Source organism: Triticum aestivum, chromosome 2A, assembly GCF_018294505.1.
Source record: "Triticum aestivum cultivar Chinese Spring chromosome 2A, IWGSC CS RefSeq v2.1, whole genome shotgun sequence".
NCBI classification, from domain to species: Eukaryota; Viridiplantae; Streptophyta; class Magnoliopsida; order Poales; family Poaceae; genus Triticum; species Triticum aestivum.
Window position 1 is genome coordinate 755,538,366 of NC_057797.1, and position 23,260 is coordinate 755,561,625.

Genomic DNA, 23,260 nt, shown 5'->3' on the forward strand with positions numbered 1-23,260 from the left:
CACGCCGACCTACTTCGACATCTCGGCTGGACCGGGGGCTTCGCCATCTCTTCATCAACCTACTCCGGACGCTTCGCCGTCACTAGCCGACCAGCTCCGTCATGTTAGCTGGGCCGAGGGCTTTGCCTCGGCGAGTCAACCTTTACCAGCATTGCCATGCCGTCGTTTTATCGCCCATCAGGCAATGGGTGTGCGGAGCGAGTCCCAATTGTGAGAATCATCTTTCTTCGGATTGCTACAACAAATAAATCAGGTGCTATTAATCCCAGTATTTTTTGCTTGTTTGGGTTCATTTTTCCCAAGGAATTATTACTCTGATTTGTCCATGATATGTACACAGGTCTATCAAATGGTGACCGCATTAACGACGGTCGCATGGTGGTTCGATCAGTTTCCGTACATAGTCCGGCGAACGCCGCATCCGGAGCTCGGACCGACCTGTGAATTCAGGCTTTGCCACGCCTTTACTACATCAGGCCGACGCCCTGCATCGACATTGACTTCGGCGCTAGACCATATTTCTTCTATTCCTCACTTTGCATAAATTATTTATTATGCAACATTTTTTTTAATTATTATTATTACTATTATCTCCGGTTTGCACTATTTTTTGTGCACAGGAAAATGATCCGGGGGCTTCGGCGTCACTCTGCCGGTCTGCATTGACCGTGCTATGTCACCATTTCGGAGTGTCGAGCTCTCCGCTCCGCCACCTCGGGACCGGCTTGGGGGATGGAACCTTGCCCCGCATCAAGCTCGGACCGCGTCATCAATGCCGAACACATTAACCAGCTAAGTCGCTTTCATGCTCAAAGCTTTAATTTCTAACTTGTGTTCGGTTCGACCAAGAATTATACTTTTTTGGAAAAAAGTTGCTTGTAAAAAATTTCCTTGTCCAAACTTTGTTTGTGACGCATAAATTCAAATACCCCGTTTACTTGGGGGCTTCCTTTATGAAGTTTTTCCTCTTGCATATGATTATACTTGTACGGCTTCGTTCCTTGTTCGTGTATTACGCCACAATATGCACCATATTGACTTAAGCGATTTGCAAGCTGGGTTGCCTCGCTCCTGTGTTTACCCCTACGTTCCCGATTGTTCGGCTAGGGAGTAAAGGGAGCACCTCTGCGATTGTCACGATCGGGTCACCCGAGTCAGACCTCAGACTGGGTGAAGCCGAAAGCTAGCGCTCTTATTGTTTTCAATGATGGTCGGCACACAACGGAACTCATGAGTACAAAAAATCTATTGCACAAGTCTCATAATAACAATGAGCGCTGAAGAAAGGTATCGGTGGGGGTACTATTTTCTTCGAAGATGCTTCTTACACTTTGCAGTAATATAGCATAAGTTCCCTGAGCGCGATTTGTCTGTTACAGCCTTATGGCCTGATTGCCTGGTTATTGGAAACACTGTCGATATTCTCGACAGATGGAGTACATAACACTTTTCGGTCCTTGACCGAAGAGGGAGAAGCCGACGGTCGGTTAAGACGCGTTTAAAGTTCGGTTGAACATAGATATGATATAAGTACTTTGGTACATGGAATCATTCTTTTACTCAAGTCACTTGGGGGCTCTTAAGTTTATTTGAGCCGTTTTATAATAAGTGTTCTTCTTCTTAGTCGTTGCAAAGTTTTATTATTATTTATCACTCCTTTTTTCGACGCGAGTGTGTGGTCACTAGCCGGGGATCCTAATTTCTCTCTCAAAGCCGCTAGAGTTTGGTTTGCTAAACTGGCCTAATGAGAAGTACTCCTCCCTCGGGATAGGAGGTTGAAGCCGTAGGCTGACCCGCTCGAAGTCTTGAGATAGGATGTATCATGTTAAAGCACGACAGAAGCACTTCTTTTTTCTAAGACCAATTTTCGGATTGGCACCAAACACTTCATCTTGTTCGGACGTCATGTTTTTACTAACGTTTCTTGGTTTTCCAAGCTTTTTGGCACTTTTAAACTATTTGTGCTTTTCCAGCATTAGTCTCGCAGTGCAACGCCGGACACCTTTAGGGATTCGGCAAAAACATTCTCAGATATTGCTATATATGCATCGGTTTCGAATTGTGTCTTCGGTCAATAGTTGGGTTGCCCGGCTCCTGCACTTGCTTCCTACGTTCCGTTTTGTTCGGCTAGGCGTGCAAAGGGAGAACCACTGCGATTGTGATTCCAGCTCACATGGTTAAGCACCTCAGTGGAGAAAGCCGAAAACTGACTTTCACAAATAAGTGTAAACTGGTCAGCGATCCGATGACTATGTTAAATGATGGACCGTTCATAACATTGGCCGAAGTGTTTACGGCTTGACCTCGACTGTCGCCGAACACTACCGGGGGCTATTAACTGGCCTCCCAAACTAAATCCTCAATATTTTTCTCTTACATTAGAGCTGAGGTTTAATGATCATGCTTAGCATGACAACCCAAAGAAAGGAACCGATAGCGGGACTATTTTCTTTGGAAGACATTTCTTTTGTTAAAACTCTCTGCGTACCTTTGTTTATAAAACCGTATGGCCAGATTGCCTTGTTTGTTGTAAATCTTTGCCCTCATAAAGGCTTTATAAAGTAGGACAAACACTTCTCGGCTACTGGCCGAGGAGGTGGAAGCTGATGGTCGGTTAACAAAGTTTTGTACAATGCCGATCCGAGCATTAATGACGTAAAGTACTTGGATACATAGAGTCATTACACATAATTTGTGATTTTACTATGGATATTGATCCTTAATTCGGCCATCCGTGCCCGCATTAAGGCTCGGGGGCTACTGGGCTTCGGGCTTATTATTTACAAATATTAAAGGGGCACATTGATCCCCTGATCTGGTGTTACCACCCGACCAGTGTCTCGGGGGCTACTGCATTGCTTGTCCAATACAGAAAATTTTATGTGCAATATAGTTTCCGAGGAGATTTTGATCCTCAGGTTGGTCGGCCGCACCCAACCTGAGTCTCGAGGACTGAGCATGCCGCTTTTAGTGTCCCGAAGTATTCTGCCGAGCTTGGACTTGATCCTCAGGCCGATTTTGCAAATCAACCTGAGTCTTAGCGGCTACTGGGATCAGCGGTCTTACGTCATCCTTCAGGTGCATCTCGGGTTTTAGACCGATACACACCTTGAGGGCTACTGGCTATATATCTCGGCAGAGAATAAATTGCACCAATAAAAAATATTCACAAAAATCAGCCCACATTCGGGGTGGTGCACCACCTCGGAAGCAGCCCGGCATAAAGCTCGGGCACTAGTGGCTGGTTCCATAGAGGGCATTTCCGGCATTAAGCTCGGCTAAACTCCTTCAACTTTTTTGAACCAAGGTGATATGACACCTCAGATATAGTCCGGCGTTGGAGGTGGGACACTGTCCGGCGTTGGAGCTCGGACATAGTCCGGCGTTGGAGCTCGGATACATTCCGGCGTTGGAGCTCGGAAGCGGTCCGGCATTGGTGCTCGGCCGCAAAAGATACCTCAAATGCAGTCTGGCGTTAGAGCTCGGACGCAAGAGGACACTGCCTCCCGGGAACAACTTCAAACCCGAGGTGTGGCATAAAAATAACAAGGCATTGATAAAGGCCGGAAACTTAAAGGGGCTCCTCGGATACCCGACGTGTAAACTCGCCGAATGCATTTCGGCGATCCTCAAGATTGAAGATGAGAAGATTTGTTGAACCAGTTTTCAAGACCGTCGATCGAAGATGAAGAACAGTTCGGAAGAATCGAGGAGCGTCCCTAACTTGAAGACCGGTTCAGGGGGCTACTGACGGTGTCCTAGACTAGGGGGTACTCATCACATCGTCTCCCGATCAGTTGGATTGGGCCGAGGAACCCCATGGCCGCATACTCATGGGCCAGCTGCCGCATACAAGGAAGATTCCACAAGACTTGGCGATCAAGACAAGGACTCCACCCCACCGGCATATTCGGCTAGGACTCTTGTTATCGTAGGCCTCTGGTGCATTATATAAACCGAGGCCAGGCTAGTCGATAGAACATACAGATACATAACAACAATCATACCATAGGCTAGCTTCTAGGGTTTAGCCTCTCTGATCTCGTGGTAGATCTACTCTTGTACTACCCATATCATCAATATTAATCAAGCAGGACGTAGGGTTTTACCTCCATCAAGAGGGCTCGAACCTGGGTAAAACATCGTGTTCCCTGCCTCCTGTTACCATCCGGCCTAGACGCACAGTTCGGGACCCCCTACCCGAGATCCGCCGGTTTTGACACCGACAGTAGCCCTTGGGCATTTTTGGTGCCTCGACGTTGAAAAAACCCTAAATGGACCCACTTGGGCATTTAGGGTGCCTCGGTGTTGACAAAACCCTAAATGGGTCCACTTTGGGCATTTAGGGTGCCTCAGCATCGACAAAACCCTAAATCGATCCACTTGGGCATTTAGGGTGCCTCGGCGTCGACAAAACCCTAAATGGTAGCACTTGGGCATTTTTCGTGCTGCAGCGTCGACAAAACCCTAAATGGATCCACTTGGGCATTTAGGGTGTCTCAGCGTCGACAAAACCCTAAATGGGTCCACTTTGGGCATTTAGGGTGCCTCAGCGTCGACAAAACCCTAAATGGTAGCACTTGGGCATTTTTGGTGCCTCGACGTCGACAAAACCCTAAATGGATCCACTTGGGCATTTAGGGTGCCTCGGTGTCGACAAAACCCTAAATGGGTCCACTTTGGGCATATAGGGTGCCCCGGCGTTGACAAAACCCTAAATCGATCCACTTGGGCATTTAGGGTGGCTCGGCGTCGACAAAACCCTAAATCGATCCACTTGGGCATTTTAGAAAACCAAAAAAATTGTTCAAATCGAGCAAATGTTGAACCAAAAAAAATAGAAGTTACTGACATATTAATTTTAGAAAACAAAAAAATTGCACAAAAATTTAGAAGTTGCTGGCACATTAATTTTAGAAAACCAAAAAAATTTGCAAAAATATAGTCTTCCCTGGGGCTCGAACCCAAGACCAGTGGGTAGTAACCATGCGTTCAATACCAATGGGATAGTGCTAATGATCTTGTTTGAGTAGCATCCGCAATTATACTTATATATAGTTAGGCACGCACTGTGTTGAGAGTGCGTTGAGGCCGTCAGCGTGGTGGACGTGCGTTTAGTATAACTCGTCGTTTCGGTTTCTCAGCCTTTAATACGTGTCCACCCACCGCTCTCTCCGATCACTCGCCCACTCGCCGCCCGCACCGCCCACTCCTCTTCCCCCTCTCTCCTATCGAAACCACCGCCGACAGCCACCCCCACCGTCGTCGCCATGGACTGGCAACTGGGCATCGAAGAGCTCGCCGACAACAACAAGGAGCTGCGCGTGCAGTACAGGGAGATCGCGCGCTGGTTCCCCAGTCCGGCGATGCTGAGGAACCATGCCCGCGGCCTAGTGAAGGTGATGACACCTGCCGAAAGGCAGCGTGCCTTCCTTGCCGACCGCACCGTCCCACCGGCGACCATTCTCCTGTGGGCGAAGCGTGAGGTGCAGCGCTCCTCCGACCCTAGGCAGCGCACACGTTGGTGGATGTACCACTCATCCACCACACCGCCGGCCGCCGCGGATGACATCACCGACGTCGTCCTGGCTCTCCTAGCCCCCATCAACAACGCCTACTGGGAGAGGCGCAATCCATGGGTCCTCGGGCCAGACGACGACTCTGACACCGAGTCCTCTGACGACTACGACGCTGACGAGTCTGACTACTACTCCTCTGACGACGAGGTGGACGAGGTCGTCGTACTCTCCTCCGACTCCTCCGATGACGAGCCTAATGTGCAGCTCCTGGCGCCCGTCCTCGACGCCGTGGAGGGGCAGAAGAACAACCCAATTGAAGTGGATAAGCTACCGGAGGTCGCCGACAACCCAGAGCTCGTCGTCGTGAAGCAAGAAGAGGAGGGCGGCGGTGAAGATGTGGTGGAGCCAGCGCCGGCCAAGAAGAAGAGGGCGGCGGTGAACAACAATGACGTGCGACGCTCCCAACGCCTGAAGATGTTGAAGAAGGAGGAGTGACATGTTGTCTTCAGTTTCGTCAGTAGAAGAAAAAGTTCACTTTCGTCAGTATGTTAGTATGCCTGTTCTATCTATGTCAAACTATCTATGCAGGTAATATCTATGTATGCCAGCATTATGAACTTGCTATCTATGTTCACTATCTACTTGCTATCTATGTTCAGTTATGCTTGCTATCTACTTGGTGACAGTGTTATCATGTCCAAGTATGTCACTGCTGTCATCACAAACTAAACTTAATTAAACCTGATAATTGAAACTGATAATTCATGACAAACAACATACAATCCAAGGTTCATTGCTACAGAAATAGTAGAGTTCACCACAATAAAGCTTAACACATTACAAACTTTCATCCATAGCTACTACAAAAGACATCATTGACACACATGGTCAGGCAACAACACAACTTAGTCCTCATCACAAATAGCCTTAATCTGGTTAAGCTTACTCTTGTTGCTATCACCTGCTGTCTTGAGCTCAACAGTGCAGGAAGGAAGAGTACTCTTCTCCATGGTCAACTTCTCCTTCGGTTTCATCAGCTCAGCAATGCAACAATCCAGCTTATCCTTCTCTTTCTTCAGGTCATCCTTCTCTTTCTTTAGGCCAGTATAGCAAATCTCCAAAGTCCTCTTATCAAAGCTCAACTTTTCCTTCTCTTTAAGATGGTTGAACTTCAAATTCCTAATGACAGTGGCTTGAGCTACATGAATTTGCTTGAACTGGTCAACAACAGCCTTCAATTTTTTGATCTCAGCATCCTTTGTCATGCTGCTTTCCACACTCACTGAAATGTTCTCAACATCATTCTTCTAGTTTACCTCAGGCTGGCTATCCTTATAATCCAAGAGGTTGTTCACATCTTCAACAAGCTTCTCATATGTCTCCTGCAACTCTTTTTTCTGCTGTGTCAGATTGTGTACAGTGCATGAATGCTCCAGGCATGCCATCCTGTTATTATCCTAGCTATCCTCATACATAAGCCACAGCTTATGAATAGCATTCTGCAGTAGCCAATGCTCATCTACCCACTGCACTAATCCACAATTTGCAACACCCTACAACAGAAAAAGTCAGTTCAAAATTAAAGACATTACTTACAAATTCAGTTAAATAGTTGATTCAAAATCCGATTCATTTAATGATGACTAATTATGAAAACTACAACTAAGAACAGTACCTATGAACCCTAGAACTAAATTCAGTAACTATGAACCGTACAACTAAATTCAGTAACTATGAACCCTATAACATGAACAGTAACTATGAACAGTAAATATGAACCCTAGAACATGAACAGTACCTACAAACCCTAGAACAAGAATTGGAATGCTGCAAAGACACAACTTGAAACTTACTTCAGTGGCACAGGCAATGAACCCCCTCCCAATGCTTATCCCCTCAAATGCAACATATTTCCTCCTTGGATTCCCATGCTCACAAATCACATTCAAGTCGTCAACAAGACCCTCGAACGACGGTTCATCAATTGTAGCTGGGATCTGAGAAATCCAACAAAACTTGTTCAAATCGAGCAAATGTTGAACCCTAGAAACCATATAACACAAATGAGCAATAGAAGGTTCTGACCTTGACAGGGGAGTCATCGGAGGAGATGTACTGCGCGGCGGAGCCCTCAGTGCTCTCGCTGTCGCTCCAGGACACCATGGCGTCCGGCGGCCGGCGGCGGCCGGAGAGGAGAGGAGCAAGAGGGAGGGGAGCGAGCGAGCGTGAGAGCAGAGAGAGCGAGCGAGATGTGGTTGGGCGCGGGCGGTCTATCTCTCGCGACCTGACCGCGTCGGTCTTAAGGTAACGGCGCCGTCCGCGCGTCCGTTAGGACACGTCACCAAAATTGGGGCCCACCTGTCGGAAACACCCTCAACCGCACCAAATGACAGGTTCAGTGCAATCTGCAAAACTTTTACTGAATGCGCGGTGGCTTTTACAAAAGATTAGCGATCAGGTTGTTTTCTGCAAGAGAAGCCCCAAATTTGGTGGTTTCTTGCAATTCACTCTCAATTTCTCCAAGCTTGCCATTGGAAAAACTTAAATTTAAAAGGGTTCGGCGCTTTCCAAAACTGTTGATAGTTTGGCATACATTGACTTGATAGAGAACTTGCCCGAGGGCTCTAGAACCCATGGCGGTGGCATTGAGAACCCCCGACTTCAAAAACATTATGGGATGTAATTGCTAATACTAGATTCAAAAGAAAGCGGATGGTTCTATTGAAGAAGAAATCAGTATCCAACTTACTCCACAAGAAAAATACCACTTGAGATATATGCATGCATCCACTTCATTGGATGATCCAACGCAAAAGGTATGATATTTTTATTCTCTAGCGCATGTCATATAGAAAAGGTATCTAGCTCATCCCTCTAGCGCTCGTAAAAGAAAAACTTTCCCGAGAAGGCAACAACCATCTCTCCGGAACCTATCGCAAGCCACCAACCCCTATTCGATTGTCACCACGAAAGCAAAGAATGATTCAACCTTGCGCGGGCCGTGGAGACACACACACACCACTACCAGTGGCGGAGGCAGGAATCGTAAATTTATGATCTTAGAGGGGCCCCGATTAAGAAAACATTTCAAAAAAATTACTGTTCATGCCCAAAATGCAAAGAAGTGACTTATGTTGGGGAGGGCCGGGGCCCCTGCTGCCCCCCCGTGCCTCCGCCACTGACCACTACTGCTTACACGCTCGCTTGTATTTGTATCGAAGCCACGCAACAAAAAATAGCTTTCATGTTAGCATTGCATGTAGATAAAAATCATCGAGGGCACCAATTGGGGGAACTAGAATTAAGATGGAACTATGTTCTTGATAAAAACAACCGAATTGAAATACAAGGCAAACCAAAGTTAGGATACAAGAGAGGATCGCGACGAGATTAAGCACCAACACCAACAGATACAAACTACTGCACACGCCCAAACTTCCGTGAACGGCCAAAGTTTTCATGCCAAGACATGTGGACAAACCCCAGTGCGGCGGCCTTTCCTGGCAGCGTCACAGAGGACGTGGATAGAGCGAGAGGCAACGAAACACTTACGTCGCAGAGGACGCGGATGGAGCGAGAGTAAACACAGCACTTGCAGTTGCAGCTCATCTTCACCAGGTAAAAAAGAAAAGCAGGACAGGAAGTTCCTCCGTGCTACACGCCGAGAGTAGTGGTAGGGATGATGGCTCGTATCCAAAACCAAGCAACGACGCGGCTCATCCGCGTCCACCCTCTCTGGCCAAGCTATCTGCTACCACAAAAGTATATAACATGGCAGCCTACGAGAACCACCAAAAATAGCCCTTTTCGCCGACTGCAACTGCACCAATTAACTAAGCCAAGCTTCCATTCAGATCAGCAGCAGCAGCTTCCAGCAGCACTCCACAGTCTCCATGAGCCCCTCCTGGTCAGGCCATACAACATCATCGCCGCTGCACCTAAGAAAATCCCAGTTGCACCGCACGCGTAAGCGGGATGAAAATCAGGTGACAGGACATGAGAGGCGTCGTCCTGTGGGAACCGACAAGATTGAACTTTTTTGGGGACCATCCAAAGGGTTTTAACGAGTAGCCCCAGGCTGCGTCCGGGATTCCAGCCTTCATGATCACCCACTGGATAGGACAGCATGGAAAAAATGGGCAGAAACAAGTTGCATCAGTAAGATATTTTTATTATTGCTGTGTCTCCTAAACAAACACCAGTTGCATAACAGGAACAAAGAAGTAGGGGGCATGGAACGTAGGATTAAGATACTCCCAATTTGCTGACACTGCAGGGGGTAGCCGAAGTTTCCAATGAGGGAATCCAGCCTTCTCCATGAAGCAACACCCTGGACAGCACCAGAAACATTGGCAGAAACAAGTTGTGTCCCAGAGATAACTTCATAATTGCGTCCTAAACAAAAACCAGTTGCATACCAGGACGAAGAAGTATATGTAGGCCAAGAGATAACTTCATAATTGTGTCCTAAACAACAACCAGTTGCATACCAGGACAATGGAGCATATGTGACGAAAGAGTGAATGAGTGGCCCGGAGCGCGGTATTAAGATACTCCCAATTTGCTATGCGGCGGCACACAGGCGACATAAATGAATATTCACATTTTGTCGGGCTCTTCCAGTTGCCGACGTAGGCCCCGCGTAGGAGCTTCCCCTGGACCGATAATTATATATATTGCCAAGTGCATGCATGCATGGACATGAATGGCTTGACCTCTTATTTGGAACGAGCAGACACTGTCCAAGTGAGAAGGATCAGACCGTGTAAGAAACCATACCGCTATATCTGCAGAGGGATGCAAAAGAGTGGTTTTCTGCGTTACCTGGAATGAAGCTGCCTATAAGTAGATGCCGCACCATGGAGGAACACTTCATCCCGTTTCGTTTCTGCGTAAAGATACTGAGATTGGACTCTGCTCCTTGTACAGTACTAAGTCAACATGTCTGATGACTCAAGGACTGTCCCTCAGGAGCAGCTCCCCTCCGACAACCTCCACCCGCCGCCAATGCCGGTGATCAACGTGGGTCACCTCAACCTTGACCCAGCGACACGAGCTCGTGTGGTTGAAGATATTACCAAAGCATGCCGTGATCTAGGATACTTCCAGGTATACTCCTTGAGAACATTGCCACACCTTCCTGTCTTTTTCTTTTCTGCCTTTGCCTTGGCATTTATCTTTTCCAGACTGCAATGGATAACATTGCCACTTGTGTCCACAATGTTGACCAAGGAAGACGACTGTACAGACAAATAAACTAGGAAACCAAACTAGATTTGTGGTTGAAAAACCACTGCAGAAGAGCGACCACAGGAAAATTAGGAGCTATGATGACCTTCGAAATCCTGCGGCTAGCTGTGACAGCACCGCATTGTTAGTAGTAGTACACGCACCATCTTTGGAGCAAACTGCCTGCACTCAGCTAAATAGTTTGATGAGCTCCATCCTCCTTTTGTCCCCCAAAATGAAGAGTATGAGCTGTCTAAACAGTGTATATAAAGTATACTAGAACTCATCACACGACTGTATGAGGAACCGGGGATTGGCGAGAACTGTACGATACGTGGAGGACCAGCTACATTTTGTCGCTTGGTTAGATGGAAACTGATAAATAACATGAAGCTGAGTCCCCATTTCGTCCTTCAGTTATCACCGCAATGACATCAGTACTACATTGAAGGTCATTTTAGAGCACTTGTCGGTTGTAGATAATTCCCTTTTCCTGCTACATTCTTAATCTTTTTTTTTATGATGTAACATTTCAGTATTGGGAGCATTTGTGAAGTTTTGATCTGTAATTTAGTCTTCATAAAATTTAGAAAAGATATTCTGAAGTACGTACACAACGTGCATGTTCAAGCATCTCAGTTTCCTTCATTTTTTTTAGTTGTAAATCTGTAACAGGGCCTAAGCCTACTCGATATAGATGTCTGGTTCTAGAGCAACAGGGAGCCGGGGTCGACCTAAATGGCTAGTTTTAACAACTGCATCATTGTCCTATGGGTACATGTGGACATAGCAAGGCAGCAAAGAATATTACTAAGGCGTGTTCTCTGACAGGGTGACCTCTCAGTACGAGAAATAACAAATCATTTATACAGCAGGTGCCTTCTGTGCGTATAAAATGTTTCCAGCTTCAACTCTCAAATATAAGCAATGTCAAGGTTCTCAAGGACCACTACTAAAATTGTAAAACATTAGAGGAGAACTTAAGGCTGTGTAGCTACACTAGAGTTAAGGTACGGCCTTTCATGAACTCTTCTTGGGCACTCTGTCTCTACTAACAAGCAGGTGCAAGGGAACAAAGAAAGCTTACTTGCCTATCTCCATTTTGCAGATTATAAACCATGGGATCAGTCAATCTGTCATGGATGGAGCTGTTGAAGCAGCTTCAGATTTCTTCAAACTGCCAAGTGAGACAAAGGAAGAGTTTGCATCAGACGACCTCCGACGGCCTGTTAGATATGACACCAGCTCAAAGGACGGCATTAGTATGTCACGGGCATACCTAAAGCATTATGCCCATCCCCTGAGTGAATGGATGCAATATTGGCCGGAAAACCCCCCAATCTACAGGCAAAATACTTTCTATAAATCTTCTTGCAATCCTGAACTACAGTATGAAGGTGTAATGTCTGACATAACTCTTCTCTTCATGTACTAAAAACAGGGAGTATATGAGAAATTTTGCTACTGAAGTAAGGAGGGTGGCCTTGCAACTAATGGAAGCCATACTAGAAGGCCTAGGATTGGGTAAGGGTTACCAGCATGAGAAATTTGAGCAAGGACTGCAGCTAATGTCAGTGAATTGCTACCCGAAAGAATCAGAAGGTGATACAGCGATAGGGCTGGCGCCGCATTCCGATTATGGATTCCTCACCATCTTGTTCACAAGTTGTCGAGGCCTGGAGGTCGTCGACCGCAACAGCAACAGCTGGAAAGTGGTCCAGCCACTGCCACATGCATTGCATGTCCACGTAGGAGACCACATGGAAGTCCTGAGCAATGGCAAAATCAAGACTGTTGTGCACCGAGCTGTTCTGAATCCTGAAGAGGCAAGGATCTCCATGGCCAGCATTAATGGTTTTGCAATGCATGAGAAGGTCTCCAGTGCCAGAGAGCTCGTGAACGAGCAGAATCCTGAAAAGTACAACGCGAGCAGTTTTAATGACTTCCTCGACTATCTCACAAGCAATCTGGACAACAAGCACCGGAACTTTCTTGAGAGCCTTAGGATGCAAGGGGCGTAGCAGGGTATAATCTCCACTCGAAGCACAAAACGATACCTACGGCAGTTTGTCTCTACGCCTACAACCGTTCATCTCTCTATATTACTTTTGATATGAAAGTACTGAAGTTGGTGTGTGTTGTCATGCTGTTTTGGACAAATTATCTGTAATGTTACTTCCGATCTGAAAGTGCTGAAGTTGTTGTGTGTTGCCATGCTGGTTTGGACAAATTATTAATAATATTACTTTTGATATGAAGGTGCTGAAGTTGTTGTGTGCTGCCATGCTGTTTTCCCCTTTCACCCCCAGTATGTTATTACGAGTTTGTATTATTAGGTAAGGAGAAATCCAAGATGTAAACTTTATCTAGTAAGGTACTGTATGCTGTTAGTTGGCCATTTGACTTCAAGTTTCCACGGTGCGCATGAATGAACTACAGTATTTCTCACTTCTAATGCTGCGACACCTTATCAGCAAGGTTGGACATATAACGCGCAATTTAGAATCAGTAAGAACAAGATTGGATTGCGGGGTTCCTCCGTGGATGGATGGGTCTGGAAACAAAATCGAAATGGAGGGCGGAGATGGGGAGGAAACTGCTACCGAACAGAAACCCCAGGCAGGGGCTGGGGGGAGAGTCGGGGCTCCGGTCCCGCGGGCCGCCGGCAACGAGGAGGCGGCAGCGTGGCGGCCGGGGCGAAGTCACCGGCCGCGGCAGTAGGTCCCGTCCCGGAGCGGAGGACGAGCGCGCCGGTGGGGGCGGTCGGTTGCCCTCCGGCCCCATCTCCGGGGATCTCGCCTTGCGCGCCGTGAGCCTGCCTTCTGCGGCTGCTGCGGCGGGCGGCGGCCGAGAAGCGGAACGGCCCACGGGCAGGGGGCGAAGGTGGGGCCAGGCCTGGCGGTCCAGTCAACTTTGTGCACGCCTCGCCTGTCAGAGTCATCCTACGCTCAAGTCAAAGCGTAGCCGGAGTCAAAGAAGGTGAAAAATGCTTGGAGAAAATAATCGGCTACAAATATTCCTTCCTTAGAAGGCTTATCCTTTCCTTTTAGGGCATGTCCGAAGCTGTGCTGCCGTTTGTCTGAATTTTCTGGCTAAATCGCCATTAAACTTGTAAGATTTGAAGGCAGTTGGACTTATGCAAGATACTGTACGTGTCTGACAACACGGTCTCACCCAAACTCATCGCCGCACGTCCCGCTTTTGGACATTCGCCGCACACTCATGTCGATCGGCCACTTCATAGCGGACGCGGCTGGACGATGTCGTCCCGACGACGTGACCGGACGGGAGGGGGTTGCTGCTTCAATGTGGACGCGGCGACCGAGAAGCCTACTCGGACCGCTGCGTCACGTTGAAGTGGCGTCGGTCCGCCTACCTAGGCTATTTAAGCAGGGCCCGGCGTTGGATAAAACGTGTCTCCTCTCATGCCCGCACCCCTGTAACCTTGAACCTCTCCTCTACGCTCACCGTTGTCCCCGCCCCTCTCCTCACCTCAACAATGGGCAAGTCCAGTCAGCGCGGCTAGTTCTCGACGTTGGCGGGTGGATCTGTCTCTCCCTCCGGATAGTGATGTCGCCACCCACGTTCTCCGAGGCGTTCCTCCACCATCACCCCGTTTGACGAAGGAGCAGATCGTGCTCTCCACCGGGGAAGAGGAGGAATAGCAGCACTCGCCCTTCTCGTGGTAGCCGTTGCGATGGATGAGGAGTACCGCGCGCACCTGTAGCTCCTTCTCGAGCGCCGCTCCGTGATTGCGGTCTGGCGTCGCCCCCACCGGCTCTAGACCGAGAGCCACCATCGCCGCCGCGTCAAGCAGGAGGCTTCCTCCCTCCCACGACACAATTACGACCTCCAAATCGGATGCCACGTCAAGGAGGAGCCGCCATCCTTGTTGCGCAACACATTCGGCCAAATTGATTGGTCGGTGTCACCATCACACCACCTCTTTGGCGGCAAGGCCTTGAAGGAGGAGGAGCCCTCCACGCTCCCACAACCGCGTGGGGGGGCATGTCGTGAAAGCACCTTTACGGCGGTCGAGAGGGCGGCAAGGGTGTCGGTGGGAATGACGCAAGTGAAAGTGCGTTATATCGACTAGAGGGGTGTGAATAGGCGATTTTTATGAAAGTCTTCAAAACATGAAAGTTATGAAGACAAACGATAGAAATAAACCTATTACCCGGCAGCGGAAGGTAGACTACACTAGGCAAGCCATAGTCAAGTATTCAATAGAATGAAACCACAATGACTAATAGCAGCAATGTAGTAAGGATCAGGTAGGAAGATATTGTGAAGCCACACAGAACACGTAGTCACTCAGTGAAGACAAAAGATAGTGCGAACATACAATGACTTCACAAGGAGTAACAGTAAGTAAAGGGAGGGGAAGATGAAACCAGTGACTCACTAAAGACAATGATTTGTTGGACCAGTTCCAGTTGTTGTGACAACTGTACGTCTGGTTAGGGCGGCTAGGTATTTAAACCTTAGGACACACAGTCCCGGACACCCAGTCCTGAACACGCAGCTCAGGACACCCAGTCCTGAACACGCAGCTCAGGACACCCAGTCCTCACCGTATTCCCCTTGAGCTAAGGTCACACAGACCTCGCCCAATCACTCTGGTAAGTCTTCAAGGTAGACTCCCAAACCTTCACAGACTTCGTTCACCGGCAATCCACAATGTCTCTTGAATGCTCAGAACGCGACGCCTAACCGGCTGGAGGATGCACAGTCCTCAAGTGTAATAAGTCTTCAGATCACACAGACAAGAAGACTTAAGTGATGCCTAATTCTCTTTGGCTCTGGGTGGTTAGGGCTTTATCCTCGCAAGGAATTCTCTCTCAAAGGCTTCGAGGTGGGTTGCTCTCAAACGACAAAAGCCGTACTCTGAATCTGAGTAGCCAACCGTTTATGGTTGCAGGGGGTGGACTATTTATAGCCACTTGGCAACCCGACCTAATTTGTCCGAAATGACCCTGGGTCACTAAGGAACTGACACGTGTTCCAACGGTCAGATTTCAAACTCACACGACAACTTTACTTGGGCTACAAGCAAAGCTGACTTGTCCGACTCTGGACAAGATTCGCTCTCATAGTCTTCACTCGAAGACATAGGTTTTGGTTAGGCATCACTTCAGTCATTCTGACTGGTTCTCTTGGACCCCACTTAACAGTACGGTGGTTCCTATGACTCAACACAGAAGAAAGAGAACTATGAAAGATCTAAGTCTTCGAGCTCCATAGGCTTCATGTGGTGTCTTCTCTTGTCATAGTCTTCAATGTGAATATCTTCATATACCACCTTTGACTTCAATGTCTTCATACATTTTTAGGGGTCATCTCTGGTAGGAAAACCGAATCAATGAGGGACTTCTACCTGTGTTATCCTGCAATTCTCACAAACACATTAGTCCCTCAACTAGGTTTGTCGTCAATACTCCAAAACCAACTACGGGTGGCACTAGATGCACTTACAATCTCCCCCTTTTTGGTGATTGATGACAAACTAGTTGAAGTTTTCAACAAGGAATATAATCTGTGAAATTGTAAAGGATAAGGAATTGTCTTCATAAGTTGCAAGGGCTCCCCCTGAAGATGTGCATATAAGTAATTTGCTTTTGGAATGCAAATGCACATGGCAGGTTGTACTTGTGGAGATCCACTTCAACTTATGATGACAATCCACTATGCATGTGAAAGTATATGAAGATAATGACATGCATAATGGAAAATGGACGTCTGCAGAATGATCTAAGTGCGGAATTTATCGTCGCACATGCGGAATTTATCATCGCAACACAAGGTGGCAGATAAGTAGCAGACGACCATCGAGTTTAAGTGTTACAACTCAAAGAACCAAATGTAGCAAAACGAGAGTTGTAAGCACGAAGCAAAATATAAAGCACCCGCCCATATGGACCCGCTTGAAGACTATCAACCTCATATGCTTCTCCCCCTTTTGTCAGTAAGGACCAAAAAGGTTTGAAGACATAGAGCATCTACTCGTTCCCATGAGGAGTAGGTGAAGCAGCAGGGTCATTGGTGGTGTTTGGCGGTGCTGAAGAGCTTGGAGCAAAGTCGAAGCGTGCTGAAGGAGGTGGCGGTGAAGTAGCATCGTCGTCATCCTCGATCACTCTGGCATTTACAGTTGCAGCAGAGGAAGAGAACTCAGAGTCTTCAAGAGATGGAGTTCGTCGCAACACAGCCCTTCGAGGAGGTGTGGAGTCAAACTTGAAGCGCTCAGTGAAGCCATCCTCTTGAAGATCATCTTCAGAACACATCAGCGTTAGCCCTTTCCATGTGCGGCGAGAGGTTTCATGGGCAACAAAAGCATTCTTGGTGGCAAGATTGCGAATGCGATTAACATCCACCAAGAGGCTTTGCATCTGACGCTTCAGCCAGTCATGATGCCTATCCTGTTTCTGATGAAGATCCACAAGAAGCTCTCGGTCGTTGAGAACACGAGTGCGCTTCTTGGGTCATGGAGCAGTTGTACTGTCAGTGGCTTCAGTGAGAGCAAGATGCGGTGCACGTGTAGTGCCAGCCAAAGGATACACACAAGTTACGGCTTCCACGCCTTCAATGTTCTGAGTGAAATTTTGATGCTCAGCATTCTGAAGACCGAGAGGTTCCTTGGCAGGCTCAGGATAGATGGCTTCAATAGACATATCCACATCAGGCAAAAAGATCCGATGGTTGCGGGCCAAGGGCTGATATGAGATAGCGAAGTGAAGTTTGATCAGCCGCATGACCCAAGGGGCGTAGAACTTCAAACCAAACAGATCAGAGCCAGATGCAGCAAGTTGACGAATGAAGAAGTACTGTGCATTGAAGCATTTTCCATGAAGAATATAGAAGACCAAAGTCTTCATTGCACCTTCAAGCTTGGCATGTGGAGAGTGCCCTTTGATGGGCCAGAGAGTTCGCCTTATGATGTGATAAATGGTTCTTGGCAGATACTCAAGGTCTTCAATGAAGAACTCCATGGGATAAGCAGCATCTTGGGGCAATGGCTTCATCATACTGAGCATCTGACTCATATTAGGTTCAGTCTTCTGAAAGATGCTCTCAATAGCTTCACTATGAAGCTGACAGCCATGCTCGTAGAGATCGCCAGGAGTGGGCAAACCAGTGAGCTCAATGATGTCAAAGGCTTTGGCTTCATGATGAACGTTGCCTGTCATCCACTCCAGGACCCAAGTCTTCGGATCTCTGCTATACCCACGGATGTGAAGTCTGGCATAGAATTGGAGCATCAACTCTTCATTCCAATGCTCTTGGTCAGTGATGAATGGCAGCAATCCAACTTCTTTGAAGCAATCCAGAGCTTCTTCCAGACAGGGCAGACTAGCTATAGCTTCAATGTCAAGACGCTTGTGGGGGAAGATGCGACCTTGATTGTATAGAATGCAGGAGTATTAGCTTTGCTGCGGATAGCTCCAGAACCGATCAGATGATATCCTTTCCCTTGAGTAGGGGTTCTTGGAGCTATTGAAGAATGTGTTGTCTGCTCTGAAGCCATTGATATTGAAGGATCCAGGTGCTGATGCAGGACCTGGGAACCTGGGCAGTCTTGGGATTGACTTCTGTACCTGAGGCCTGTGCTCAACATGATAGTCGAACTGGGGACCGACAGTAGGTGCAGGAACAGAAGCAGTGGGATCAGTGGCTTCGCTGACTTCTGATGCTTTTGTTGGGGAGGGATCCACATTAGCTTCAGCCATGACAGCGTCAGTGGCTTCATTGGTGGTGGTGGTGGCAGCCTCAAGATTTTCAACCTCCACTTGACGAGCTGGAGGGTCGGTCACAATCACGTTCTCCTCGAGAACCGCTTCTTGGTGGGACAGGGGAGTGGCAACTTGTGGGACTTCTTCTTCCGCGACTGATGCAGTCGGATTGTCTTCAGCAGAGACTTGAGGCCTTGGACCTTTGCGAAGCCTGCGCAACGCAGGCGACGCCTGTGTAGTTGGAGTTGCCTGGGCCTCAAAGTCTTCTTCCTCTTGTGGGCGATCGGCCCATGAAGCATCCTGAGCGATTGGCGTCAGAGGATGACCAATGCTGATGAGTTCGATGTTCTCGAGCTGAGGAAGGACTGCACCATCTTCTACATGGTCATGTTGACCAATGTCTTCAGCAGCGATGGGGTCAGCTGCTGGAAAGTCTTCAGCTTCATGAGCCTCTGTGAAAGCAGGCTCATGGATTGTCAGTTGGCATTCAGCATCAGGACGAACCATGGAAATGGGTTCAACTATCAATGGCTCTGTGGGAGCAGCCCGATCTTTCTTGGTCTTCCTCTTCTTCTTGGAGGGGGCAATAGGAGAGGCTTCAGGATGTTTCCTCTTCCTGGCTTCAGCCTCAGCAGTCCTCGTCTTCTTGAGCTCTGAAGCGGTTGACCGGCTTTTTGGCTTCGAGCCAGTCATTCTAGTTGGGAAGACAATGGGATCTGCTTCCTGCCTTGGTGCGTCAAGTTCAGCCGTAGCGGGCTTCTTCATCTTCTTTGCTGCCATCCTGGGGTCGATGCCAGGACGCCCAAGGGCCTTGCGCTTCTCAGCCTCATTGTAGGCCTGCACACATTTGTCAGCCAGAACCTTCATGCGCTCACGAGAACCTTGAGCTTCTGCACGTTTCTTGAGAAAGGCTTCCTTGAGCTCGTGCAGCATAATCTTGAAGTTCTTCACCTCTTGCACGCTGAGCTTGGCCATATGCTTCTTGAACTGAGCCTTTTCATAGTCAATATTTTGCTTCAGTTCAACAATGCGCTGGGCGATAGCTAACTCTAAAGCAATGGCGCCATGGAAGGCGACACTAAGGCCAATGGGTAGTTGCAGATCTTCGAAGCTGATGTTTGGCATGTCAAACCATTCATCAATGAAGTTGTGGATGATTGTTACATCAAAGAGAGGCAGATCATTGAAGATTTCTGCTTCTTCTTTGCTCTTGATGAGTTGCTCAAGAGCGTCATCTGCAAGATCTTCATCACTTGATAGATCAATGGCATCATTGTGCAGAATGGCAGTAGCTGTTAGCTCTTGGCTGGTGTGTGGCAGAGGCATCTTGACCTTCTGGGGCTTGGAGATGCGCGACAAATCTTCGGACTGCACACTGTCTTCAGGAGGTGCAGTTGCCAGTGGCTTCGCCCGTGAGATTTTTGGTGAAGGGGCAGGCTTTGAAGCTTTAGGCTTCTTCAACTTCTTTGGCTTCGGCGCTGCAGGCGCTTCATCTGATTCAGCGTCAGCTGCAGGCTCATTCACTGCAGTCCCTTGAACCAAGATATGGGTGATGAGGCCTTCAAGGTTGTAGAAAGGACCGATGACATTGGGTTCTGCATCTCGTGTGCCATCAGCCCTTGGAGCTGAGGGACCAGGGTTGAAGTCTAGTCCCAATGTCTTCTTGTTTTGCTTCGCTGAGTTCTGGGCAAACTGGAAGTTGTGCTTGAACAGAATGTCGTCACGACACCATATTAGTGACGATGGGTGTGCATCAACAGGCTGTGGCCCACGGACCATGCAGGGATAGAAGCCTTGTTCAATGGCTTCATCTCTGGACCTGGGTTGAAGATTCTTGTATAGGATGTCTCCCCACGGTCTCTTGATGGCATTTTTCTCAGCATACTCCTGGGTTACAAATCGGTATTTGAACCATTGTTCTGCCCAATATCTTCGAATCCATTGGATTCGGGTCTTGCGCTGATTGTAATCCTCTTCAGGATCTGTCTTGTACAGTTCTGAGAGGTCATCTGGCAGATCTCTTGATGTTTCTCCTCGACGCTTTCTGCCACCCTTCCTTGCTGATTTTTCTGAAGCCATGAACCTTAATCTGAAAGGCTTCAATACGTTCAGAGGCTTCAAAGGTTTTCGCTTGCTGGACAAACAGGAACTGGCTTCAGGAGAATTTATGTGATGCTGTAAGAATTCTGCAAATGAATGCAGACTATGAGAACCAAAGGATTCTCCCATGGACATGTACCTGTGACATCATTAAGGTGCGAGGGAAGGGGAAGAGGTCATATGCATTCTCAGAAGATTTTGAAGATAAATCAGTTTAGAAGACATTGACCTCATCGTGCGAAGACATTCACTCATAGATAAGGAGTTGGTTCCAGATTTGTACGAATCCATAGATCAGTACAAGTGAGGAATCTAACTACTTTGTGAAGCATAAGTGAATATACTAGGCATGTTATGAGATGCAGTATGAGAGAGATCTAACTTGTGTGAATAGAAACTGCTTGTGGTAGAAAGTGACAAAGCCATAGGATCAACGGTGCCGTAAAAAGGAAGTTTTATTTACCACACTAAGAACTGCTAGACGGAGTGGAAGATGAGGCCGAGCAGTTCGATCTTCCGTGCCCTAACTTGGCGACGGAGGACACCTACGGTGACGGCGGAGAGGACGATGTCCGCGGTCGGCGTGAAGACGACGTCGGAGAGGTTGCGGCAGTGAAGCGCTTCGTCGCCGGCATCGTCGAGGGCTAGCGGTGGCGCTAGGGTTCGTGCGAGAGTGGAAGAAGAGATAATGACCGCCGTGAAGTGTGTATTTATAGGTACAGGGGCGGCACTGCGTTATTACACAGGTGCCCCTGGCGATTCGCATCTGAGGAACACGTGGCCATTATGCGGAATTTTGGGGTTTGTTCCACGTCCCACGCACGCCTGGATTGTCGGGTGGTCGTTTCCACTTCTCCGGGTTTCAGGTGGAGGAATGAGCATTGAAAACGGACTTAATGGTTATCTCTGTATCTTCTGCTGACAAGGACGCAGAGAAGACATTCGACAGTTTCGATAGAATGCATATGATTTGGAGAGATAGAATTTGAGATAGAAAGCATAGAGAGGTTAGGGTCCGATCACATTCACTTAGTTCAAAAGATTCAACAAGAAGACATAGCTATAAGTGAATGTTGTAGAGGACAGAACACTAGTATATATATATCTATATAATCAACATAGTGAAGATAATCATGAAGATATGTTGAGATTGAAGCCAAACCAAATGTGAAGACATAGCAAATGTAACGCCATGAGTGAAACACTTCAAACAAAACATTTGGTGGTGGCGTTACCCACCGTATAGGAAGTATTAGACCCAGACACGGCGCACAATTATCGTGGCGCTCCGAAGTCAAATTCCACATTAATGTATTCACACTTAGAATGTATGTCTTCATTGATTAAAGATATACTTTACTTCGTGTGTTGCACATCTAAGTCATCAATATGCATAAGGGTTAGGATGTGTGCCTGATCACAGGACATTTGAGGATTCCAGGATATTTAGCTCACACCGTAACTTGCAAAATCTCTTCTCATCCAAGGGCTTGGTGAAGATATCTACCAATTGCTCTTCAGTGTTAACGTGTATGATATCAATATCTTCCTTCACAACATGATCTCTGAGAAAGTGATGACGAATTTCAATGTGCTTTGTCTTCGAGTGCTGAACTGGGTTGTTGGCAATCTTGATGGCGCTTTCATTGTCGCAGTAGAGTGGCACTTGCTTCAGATGAATGCCATAGTCTTTGAGCGTTTGCTTCATCCACAGAAGCTGAGCGCAGCAAGATCCAACAGCAATGTATTCAGATTCAGCAGTGGAGAGAGATACACAGTTCTGCTTCTTTGAAGACCAACATACAAGTGATCGTCCCAGAAAGTGACATGTGCCTGATGTAGACTTGCGATCAACTTTGTCACCAGCATAATCAGCATCCAAGAATCCAACCAGATCAAACTCTAAGCCCTTTGGATACCATAATCCTAGAGTTGGGGTGTGAGCCAAATATCGAAGAATTCGCTTCACAGCTAAGTGATGCGACTCCTTTGGTGCCGCTTGAAATCGAGCACACATGCAAACACTAAGCATAATATCTGGCCTAGATGCACATAGATAAAGTAAAGAACCAATCATGGAGCAGTATACCTTTTGATCGAACTCTTTACCATTGTCGTCAGGACCCAGATGATGCTTGGCTGGCATTGGCGTCGTGAAGCCTTTGCAATCTTGCATACCGAACTTCTTCAGGCAATCTTTGAGATACTTCTCTTGAGATATGAAGATGCCGTTGCGTTGCTGTCGTATTTGAAGACCGAGAAAGAACTTTAGCTCTCCCATCATAGACATTTGATATTGCTCTTGCATCATATATCCAAACTCTTCACTGTACTTCTGATTGGTGCAGCCAAAGATAATGTCATCCACATATATTTGGCACACAAACAGTTCACCATCATATGTCTTCGTGAAGAGAGTGGGGTCGAGAGAACCAGGTATGAAGCCTTTGCTCTTCAGGAAGTATTTGAGTGTGTCATACCAGGCCCGAGGGGCTTGTTTGAGGCCATACAGTGCCTTGTTGAGCTTGTATACCATGTCAGGATGTTTTGGATCTTCAAAGCCAGGAGGTTGTGCAACATACACTTCTTCTTCAATCTTGCCATTGAGGAAGGCACTCTTCACATCCATTTGATAAAGAAGTATGTTGTGATGATTTGCATAGGCCAGCAGTATGCGTATGGCTT

General features: G+C 47.5%; 1 protein-coding gene and 1 long non-coding RNA gene across 4 annotated transcripts; one reads left to right on the forward strand and one right to left on the reverse strand.

Moving 5' to 3' along the window:
* Nucleotides 1-6,337: 6,337 nt before the first annotated feature.
* Nucleotides 6,338-13,726, reverse strand: LOC123190922 (uncharacterized). Of its 3 annotated transcripts, XR_006496626.1 has the most exons (8): nucleotides 13,352-13,725; nucleotides 12,400-12,659; nucleotides 12,028-12,089; nucleotides 11,836-11,925; nucleotides 10,344-10,706; nucleotides 7,605-10,257; nucleotides 7,373-7,516; nucleotides 6,338-7,072 (listed from the first exon to the last, which is right to left on the reverse strand). It is a non-coding gene; the product is annotated as an uncharacterized lncRNA (long non-coding RNA). The 3 variants fall into 3 exon arrangements; XR_006496624.1 differs by having other exon boundaries at nucleotides 10,344-11,925; nucleotides 13,352-13,726; XR_006496625.1 differs by lacking the exon at nucleotides 12,028-12,089.
* On the forward strand, nucleotides 10,344-12,773 carry LOC123190921 (flavanone 3-dioxygenase 3). Its single transcript, XM_044603652.1, has 3 exons — nucleotides 10,344-10,628; nucleotides 11,857-12,137; nucleotides 12,190-12,773. The coding sequence occupies exons 1-3, from the start codon at nucleotides 10,461-10,463 to the stop codon at nucleotides 12,767-12,769; spliced, it is 1,029 nt and encodes a 342-aa protein (XP_044459587.1). The 5' UTR covers nucleotides 10,344-10,460; the 3' UTR covers nucleotides 12,770-12,773.
* Nucleotides 13,727-23,260: the final 9,534 nt, after the last annotated feature.

Bases quoted from the DNA above. Each gene is read 5' to 3' on its own strand.
- LOC123190921 (XM_044603652.1), top strand. From the start codon at position 10,461: ATGTCTGATGACTCAAGGACTGTCCCTCAGGAGCAGCTCCCCTCCGAC. The intron at 10,629-11,856 runs GTATACTCCTTG...TCCATTTTGCAG, and splicing joins GTGATCTAGGATACTTCCAG to ATTATAAACCATGGGATCAG. The intron at 12,138-12,189 runs GTATGAAGGTGT...TACTAAAAACAG, and splicing joins TCTTGCAATCCTGAACTACA to GGAGTATATGAGAAATTTTG.